Source organism: Octodon degus, unplaced genomic scaffold (genome assembly GCF_000260255.1).
Source record: "Octodon degus isolate 3935 unplaced genomic scaffold, OctDeg1.0 scaffold00015, whole genome shotgun sequence".
Lineage (NCBI taxonomy): Eukaryota > Metazoa > Chordata > Mammalia > Rodentia > Octodontidae > Octodon > Octodon degus.
The window spans coordinates 24,029,860-24,039,407 of NW_004524591.1; the positions used below are offsets into that span (position 1 = coordinate 24,029,860).

The 9,548-nt window shown below is 36.8% G+C and overlaps 1 protein-coding gene across 1 annotated transcript in view; it reads right to left on the reverse strand.

Moving 5' to 3' along the window:
• The window catches only part of Exoc4 (exocyst complex component 4), a 951,164-nt gene that overhangs the window by 859,721 nt on the left and 81,895 nt on the right, over positions 1-9,548 (reverse strand). Inside the window, exon 4 of the mRNA XM_004626539.3 lies at positions 2,679-2,863. Within this exon, the coding sequence (XP_004626596.1) occupies positions 2,679-2,863 (185 nt within the window). The remainder of the gene's footprint in view (positions 1-2,678; positions 2,864-9,548) is intronic.

The window sequence follows — 9,548 nt, forward strand, 5'->3', positions numbered from 1 at the left end:
TTCCTGCTGCTGCCCTTGAGGGTGAACCTGTTGTGCCCCTGTGGCAAGATGTTCTGCTCCTAGACTAGCTGGGTGGATCTATCCTCTACACTCTCTGCAGGGATTGCAGCTGCAGGTTACACGCCAGGCATGTATGCCAAGCCTGAGCTGTGCCTGGAGGGGGCAAGGTGGAGTAGGGGGGAGAGGAAGCTCTCCCTCACACTCACTGAGCCTGGGCTAGGACTGGGCCTGGGGGTTCCCGGACGTGGCAGAAATTCCTACTCAGCAGGCGGGGTGGGGGAGGTGCTGCACAGTGGTGGGGGGCATCCTAAGTGGGGTGGAAAGGGTCTCGCCCACACCATGCCTGGGCTGGGACCAGTATTTGGTCTGGCCGGCGCAGGGTAGCAGGAAGCTCTCCCACACACTCACGGGACCTGGGCTAGGACTGGGTCTGGGGGTTCCCGGAACGAGGCAGAAATTCCTACTCAGTGGGCGGGGTGGGGGAGGTGCTGCGGAGTGGTGGGGGGCATCCCAAGGGGGTGGGAGACCATCTGTCCCACGCTGTGCCTGGGCTGGGACTGGTCCCGCAGGCGCAGGGTAGCAGGAAGCTCTCCACAAACTCTCCAGACCTGGGCTAGGACTGGGTCCTTCGCTAGTAATTTTTAAAAATTATGTACCCTTTAAATATAAATATCTACATTAATAAAAACATAATTCAGCCCATAACATTGCCATTTCACTGTGACCCTCTGAAATATCTATAATCACTGAATTGGTTACTCCTTTTCATCTTTCATATTTATTATCTTTCTTGCATCATCTTTTTTTTCTTCTTCATGAGAAGGAAAAACTCTCCCTACCCAGCACTGACTCAATTCTTCTCTTGTATGCTTTAAATATTTAAATTTCGTCATTTCACCTTTTGTTTTTCTTACACTATGCTCATGTTTCAGTTCTCTTAGTATCTCTCCCTATTGCACTCTGCTTGCTGTCCATTACTGTTTCATAAAAGCTATAGCTTGCTGCACACAGTAACACTAGCTCATTGATGTTCAAGAATAAGAACTTATTTTCTGTTTTAGAGAGTAACTGATCCAACATGGGGTAGATCTGTTGGTTCCTAGTGCATCTGTCTTCTTCCTGGGACAAATACCAACCAGTATAAGCACATTTCAAGAGTCTGCTTAGACACATGTTCTAATGAATCACAAAAGCAAACACAAAAAAGGGCAGCAAATAAAGGAGTAGCTATGAACAATCATCAAATCTACTATATCATGCTTCTCGCATCTTTTGAGAAACCTCAAGTTTAAAAAGTGCCTGCAAGTAGGCACTGGGGTCCGGGGGCCCAGGCCTGCAATGCCGGCCCCGACCCCGGGGCACACTGAGACAGTGATTGAGACTGGACATGGTGGAGCATGCCTGTAATCCCATCTCTTGGGGGGCTGTAAACAGGTGGATCACTATGAGTTCGATCTAGTAGTGAGATCCTGAACACCCTATAGATCCTTCCCTAAAATAAAAAAAAAAAAATTTAAAAACCTCAAGTTTAAATCTCCTGGATTTCTCTTGTGTACTTTACAAAACCCTTTCTTCAAGTAAATTTTCTTCCTCTGCAACCTCAAAGTAATATTCATTTTCTCCTATGATATGGGAATTTACACATGACTGAGAATGATTTTATTATTTATCCTTACATGGGAAGAAAGCTATTCAGACTTCCTGTTTAAGGTCAGACACTACAAAAAAAATTCTTTAACAATACTCTCTCTCTCTCTCTCTCTCTCTCTCTCTCTCTCTCTCTCTCTCTCTCTCTCTCTCTCTCTGTCTCTCTCTCTTTACTTTCCACTAACGGGATAACCAACAGTTTCCCTATTCAGATCTAGTCTTAAAGGTACCCTGAAGAATCACGCACAAAGTTGAATTTTTGTTCAAACAGCATAGCACTTGAAAGACACCATTACCAATATGTTCTACTTTTAATGTTCTTTTCGTATAATGCTGGATGCATAAACATGTATTTCAGAGGACAGTGCTAAAAATCCCTTCAGAAAAGACTGCATGGCTATTTAAAGAAATGTTGTAGGATACCTCTTATGCACAACTATCTGAGATAGTTCACAGCCCCAACATTCTACTAGTTTAAAATCTAGTTGTACTTTCTACTGGGTCTATACTAACTGAATGAATTTCTTGAGCCCATCCAGACTGTAAGTTCTACACTACAATCAGCCACAGGATAAAAGTGTTTTCTTTGAACCTCCCCTCAACTATTCCAGTAGGAAAACTACCTAAAGCTGAACATATCCCTAAGTAACAAAGACACTAAAACTTTAGATCATATATCTATTTTTTAATTCGGCTTCACTGACTTCACTGTCCAATTCACAGGTGTTTTTTCATTTCCCTCTAAGACATGCAAGTGTGTCTCATATGCTGTACATAAGAGGTCCACAAGAAAATTTTTCTTACATATCCTTACTGAAGAGTACTACAGTAAATGTACAATGAATTAACAGAAAAACTTTGATGTCAGTCTCTCAAAACATGAAGCATCTGCTATTATAAGTCCGTGTTCAAGTTTCAAACATAGTACATTAAAGAAAAAGTAAGATATACTAAAATATTCTAGAAAAAAACAGAATGATTCTTTCAATAATAGCCCCAAGAAACTGTAGCAAAAAGACCTTTTAACCAACCTCATTCTGCCTTTTTCCTTGTTATTCTGCACAACTCGACTAGTGGATCTGATGTACAAGTGCCGGTGCAGTTCATCTATGAGAACCAGGTGTAGGTTCATCTTCTTGCTGTGAAGCTCTAGCCTGAGGTCACTCAATCCTTCCACCTGGAGCAAGGGACCCTCCAGAGATTCCACTGCTGATACCTAAAAAGGCAAACATGTCTATTAAGTATAGCTAAATAATCTAGCAATATTATACATAAGAAAGAAGACATTTAAGGTTCACTCAAAAGAATGTTTACGAGAACCTATCAGCAAACATCAGGTTTTGCATAATGTCACATAGACAAACCTAGTCTTGCATTTAAAAAGTTTATCTAAAAAAGATAAATGTAAAAAAATGATTGACAAAGATAAACATGAAAATGTAAAGTACCACAACAAAGTTGCATATACTATTTATTTTTATACATACTACTTGTCAAATGGCACATACACACAAAGGGAAGTACATCTTTTACATGAATGCTACAAGTACAAAACAGCAATTATCCCACTTCTTAGGCTGATCTACTATGAAAGAAGAAACAGGACTTGAATTGTGAATACAAGGCAAAGGCAAAGTATATAAAGGAACATATAATTGGTATAAAGTAGTTTGGAAAAATTTAAGAATAAGAATGATGAATGAGTCAAGGCTCAGTGGTGCAGCTCCTTCCTGCCTGGCAAATAACAAGTCCTGAGTTCAATTCCGAATGCCACACACACACACACACACACACACACACAAAAAAAAATCCAAAGAATAATGACGAATCAAAATGGGGTAGGAATTCTCTTAAGAAATAGGAAAAGCAAAGAATGCTAGGAACCTAAAGCAACTGACTTTGAAACTCTCTAAAAGAAGAAAAAAGCATTTATGGTATGGTCCTTTCAATTCATGTAAATAAAACTGTATTTGTGTTTGTCAATGAATAAAAATGTTTTCTAACATTTCAAACAAAAACATAAAGCAAATACTTTGAGTACTATTCTTTGGGAGGAAAAAAAAAAAGATAAAGTGGCAAACACAAAGAATGTAAAAGAAAAAACAAAAATAGGAAAGAAATTATTATAAAGTAAATTTAGCAAACAACAGCCCAAACACTTGAAGGACTAAGGCCTGGGACTATTCCCTACTCAGGTTACACATGTATATATTCTCAAGATGTACAGATGAAGGCAATAATTAATAACACTATCTACTTCTGGGTAAAACCATTAAAGTAATTCTGAATAGAAAGACCCTAAAAATGAAGCACTTACACAAAAACAATAAACAGTACAAGCCTTGAAACACACTGATGATCAAAAACATTGATTACAATCCTTATAACACTCTAAGGACTCATTTAGATGTTTGTGAACATTGAATACAGAAAGCGTGGAAGCTGCTAAATACAAACGGCATGAAACAGTTAAAACAACAAAAAAGAAAGCACTGGCTGACTCACAAACACATCACTTGTTTTGTGATATGCTATAATCAAATGTCAGTAGCAAATATACTTCCTTACATTAAGCAAGAAAGAAGCAAGAGATGGAAGTGTGACAAGCCCTGGGCCAGCTATGCCCTCTGAAGCCTGCCAGCTCATTTTCATACTGACTCGAAACTGCCCCTGCTACCAGAGCCTCTGGCTCTGTGCAAGCTGCCAACAATTCCAGATGTAAAGGCAGACTCACAAAATGACCAAACTGTCCCCAAGGAGTGAAAAGAACAACAAATTCATTTATACATATGCCCTAAAAATGGATTTTAACTTGGGTGTCTAGCAAAGAAAAGAGGATGCATTAACCTTCGGTGACATCAAGATCCAGAAAATGAAAAATAATTTGGTAAAGCCACTGGCCCATGATGTAGCCTTATCCCTTAAGGTAATTAAATCCAGCTGAGATATTTAAGCCTAAAAAACACCCACTGCACAGCCACACTTGATTTGTTTGTAGGAATTTACTTGAACATCTTTTACCCAAACTATTTATATTCCAAATACAAAATTACATGACAACATCAACTTCCAGAAGGACAAATCAAATTTCTTTTTTTCTTTTTTCTGGAAGCGGGGATTGAACTCGGGTCTTTGTGCTTGCCAGGGAAGCACTTATTCTACTGAGCCATCTCCCCAGCCCCTCAAATTTCAGAAATTTGAGAAAAACATAACACAAGGCTTAGTACATACTAAGTACCCACAGAAATTAATTTTACAATACCTATTTATTCTGTGGATAAAGAAACTTGAGAGAGGATTTCCATGGTGTTTTAATGCAGCATTTTAACAATACTTCCCTTTATTAAACCACTCTAATCATTTAAATAAAATTTCTCAATTTGCTTCTTTGACCCAAAAAACAAGTACAACTAACTTGCATTTAATCAATGATAGCCCTAAAACTTCAAAGTTTGAAAACCTTACTACAAACACAAAGAAGAGTCTCTCATTTTTAAAGAAAATACTGTAATGAATTTTCTGGTCTTCACTTATTAAAAGTCTATTTTGTAAAACTAAAATTACAGAAGTTAGGCAAGGGCATCCTTTGCCCTCACCTAACATTACTAAGTGGTACTCAAACCAATTTGAAAAAACAGTTATCAATGTAACATTTGATCTCTAGGACACTGATTTAAGGACCTGACATTTTTTTTCACACATTTTGAACAGCTTGCACCATGAAGTTTACACATAAAACAAAACTTGGTGAAATCACAGTCAACTTAAGAGACCATCACTGATATCACTTCTGTTGTACTGTGGTGTTTGGTTTCAAAATATTCAATATAGTAAGATATGCTAAATATGTGGGATTTACTAAAAGAAAAAAAATGTACTCAGCTAACATTTTTGAAAAACATTTTTAATATACTGGAAATGATTATTCTATAAATTATTTCACCCATGTATTAGTCTTCCACTGACAGCATAAAATATTTGAAGTAACAATTTATAAGGAGCAAAAGCTTATTTTGGCTCACAGTTTCAAAGATTTCAGTCTATACTTGGTTTTGTTGCTCTGGGCCTGTGCCAGCCCGGGGAGCGCATCATGGCATGAGCATGTGACAGAGAAGGTCTGCTTACCTCATGATGTCAGGGAAATGAAAGAGAAGAAGGGGTTGGGGTCCCAATCTGCCCTTCAAAGGCGCACCCCAAATGACCTAACTTCCTTCAACTTGGACTTCCCTCCCAAAGATTCTAACACCTTCCTGTAGTGCCAATGGCTGACAACCAAACCCTTAAATATATAGGCTTTTGGAAGGTATTCAAGATGCAAACCATAAAAGTGGGTTTTCCAAATTATCCATACTTCTTAAATGATACATTGATCAAATACAAGGAATTTAAGAAATTCAGTTGGATGAAACTAGACACCAACAAAGTGGTTCCTCAACTGTGATAAATTACTACAATCAGATTCATAAGTGTGAAAGGCAACACTGAATGTCACAAATATTTATTAAAATATAGAATAAAACAGACAACATATGGAGTACAGCCAGCTGGTAAATGCATCTATACATCTTTTCACAAAACAAAGACTATGATCACGAATATGAACTCCTAGAATTATCCCGTATGCCATATCATTTCTTTGAGTACTACATACTGATAGGGGTCAACTAAATGTACTTAGAATTTTTCTTACATATATATTCAACAAACTTTCCAGGAAAGAAAGAACTCTATTATTACCACCTAATAGAATATTACTGTTTTAGTTAAAACAGTTTGAAACCACTCATAGAAATAACAGAATTCTGGTTTAAAAGTTGGAATCAAGTATATCCTTTAACATTACAAAAATAACCAAACATTTATAAGATATTTTAACATAAAATATTGAAAAGGACAGCACATTTTGTTACTACAAACCTGTACATGTAAGAAAACAGAAATTCAAAACATTTTTATAACACAAAAACTAGGCCAAGTTAGTTAAAATGTACATAATCAAGAATTCAAAAAATTTTGCCATAAGTTGAGGTATAAGTCTATGACAATGGGAAAATCTTCATAATTAGAAATAAGCATACCCATACTCTTTTCATTTTTTTCTCAATTTCATTTTAGTATAAAGTACAGGAATTTATTATCTGATAGTTAAGTGCCTGTCTTTAGCCAGTATTACTCAAGTTTTTATTTAAATTGATCTACAGTTGTGTTCTAACGTAAACCAATGAGAACATTTTGAAAGAATGAAATTGGCCATTCTCAGCTGCTGCTCCATTGAAAAACTTGCAGTAAAAATATACTGATATTTTTAATTTGGAGAAGGTGAAACACACAAGGATAAATGATATTAGTAAATATTTCTAAAATGAACTAAATATCAAGGCAGAAAAAAGAAGAAATTATAAGTAAACAAAAAAACAGCCTGATAACTAAACCATCTGCCAGCTAGTGAAAATGCTTATTTTGGCAGCAGTGTTCTCCAAGAAAGCAAACATATCGCCACTGTTGAGCCCAAAACAAATATTTCCTTCAGCATTCTGATAATTTTACGGTTCCAAAATATTTTTACCATTTTTCAATAGGTCAGTGAGTCTCCCTAAAGGAAGCATTTTTCTAGTAAGACAACAATAATCATTCTAAAAATGTTGTCATGGCCCTACTTACAGATGTGGTAAAAGGATATCAAATTAGGCTACTTCAGAAGCCACAAGTTAAATAAACATGTTTTTTGTTTTTTTTTTAATAGCCTCATCTAACTAAAGATTTACTTAACACAACAGAGGAACACATGCCTTGAAGCTCCACATTTACTTAGGTTACAAGACTGCTGTCACTCTGCCCCTAAAATCCTAGAAACCAATCTCTATAGAGTTATGGTGGCAAACCTAAAGCATGTATGCTGTAGTGGGTTGTGTCTATCATCGAACACTCCAAAAGGTTTGCCAGGACTCCACTAGAGGCTTCAGGCCTGCCTCTCCCAGACAGCCCTCTACCCTCAAGTAATTACCTTCAGGCTCAGAGAATTCCAGATAAGGACAAGAAGCCTCTAAAATTCTCAATACAGAATACAAATTTACCCTCTTTAACAATCTATCTGTTTAATGACTACTTGGACTTATGACCCAACACTAGGATTTATGGTTTGTTTTTTGTTTTGGGTTTTATTTTTTGTAAAGTGCTGTACATCCTATTTGTATAGCATCAGTGCCTTTTTGGTGGGGGTATGCCTTGTTTAGAGTACTGTAAATTTTTTATTGTGTTGTACAGTACTTTAGTTTTATGTTCTGTTATACATTACAGCACTGTATTTAAGAGTTAAGCAAATAAAGGCTGGTCAGATAGCTCAGGGGACTAAAATGCCTGCTTAGGCAGAGTACAGCAACCAGGGTTTGATCCCCAGTGCACCATGCCAGCTGAGACAGCGATTCAAGGCATGGTGGCTCACTCTTGTAATCCCAGCGCTTAGGAGGTTGAAAACAGGAGAATCACTATGAGTCCAAGCTAAGTAGTGAGACCTGGAAAATCCTGTAGCCTCTGTATCAAATACATTAAAATAAAATTAAAAAAAAAAAAAGAGTTAAGCAAATAAAAGCAAAGTTACCCAATTAGGGTTTCCTTTGACCATCTCCTTGTTCTGAATATTATATATACTATGTACAATTTCTCATTTAGTGATTGGTTCATTTAACAAGTTAAGTCTCAGAAAGTGAACTCAGCCATTAGGTGAGGAATGTCTATAATTCAGACCCACCTCTATGCAAGCAGGGAAGATGTTTATCATTTGTGAGAATCCTAGATCCTTTCTCATCAAACACTTCTACATTTCTATGCTTTACTGCATTGCACAAATTTTGATCTTTATCAGGCAGGACTGGTAATACAAACTGAATACTGCTTTAAATGAAATACAATATCTTTCATGTATTAATTTGAACCATACAAAAATACTTTTACAGGTCATAAATGATCAAATACTATTTATTTCATATGGTTCAATATACAAAATCTGTCAGAAATAAAATGAAGTCACTTATGTCAAACTCTAACCAAATGGAGTCAAAAGCAATAAATGCAATAAACTTACAGACTCCGAAAACCACAATTTGCACAAAACCCACTACAATTTTACACAAAGAATTCTTCTGCAAGGACACCTACCCAATCAACTGTTTTGTTACTATTAATCCTTGTGGCCAAAGGTAATTATTTCAGAACAACTTATGTAACCTTCGTCATTTCTTCCCTTGTACTTTGACTGTCCCTATGATTTGTCACAGGACATGCATCCCAGATTATAATCCTCCATTTATCTCTGAATAAATTCATTTCTTCCTCCCCACTCCACAAACCAGGGATTGAACTCAGGCCCTTATGCTTGCCAGACAAGTGCTTATTTTACTGAGCTATCTCCCCAGCCCAAATTCATTTCTTGAGAGAGCCTTCTCAATGTTATTTAGGCTGATATCAGTTTTAGAAGCAAATCTGAAAGCTTTGGTGTATGTGGAACATAAAAGGATTCTTGAGAACATTATGAATTATATACAAGTCTGTGTACTTAATTATACCAGATAAATTGGAAATCATTTTATTATTAGAATAGCTATCTATCTATATATCACATAAAAATACAAACCATAAAAGAATTCAGTTTCACAAAAATCTCAATTGTTAAAAATAAACTCAAGGGACCAGGGATATGGCTTAGTAGAATAAGCGGCTCCCTGGCAAGTACAAGGGCCTAAATTCAATCCCCGGTTCCGCAAAAAAAAAAAAAAAAAAGAATAAAGGGGAATGAGTGGATAAGGGTGCATGCCTGTAAGTGACCTCAGCACCCTGAAAGGCTGAGGCAAGATATAAGTTCCACCTAGGAAATTTACCAAGACTCAAAAAAGAAGGCTGAATCT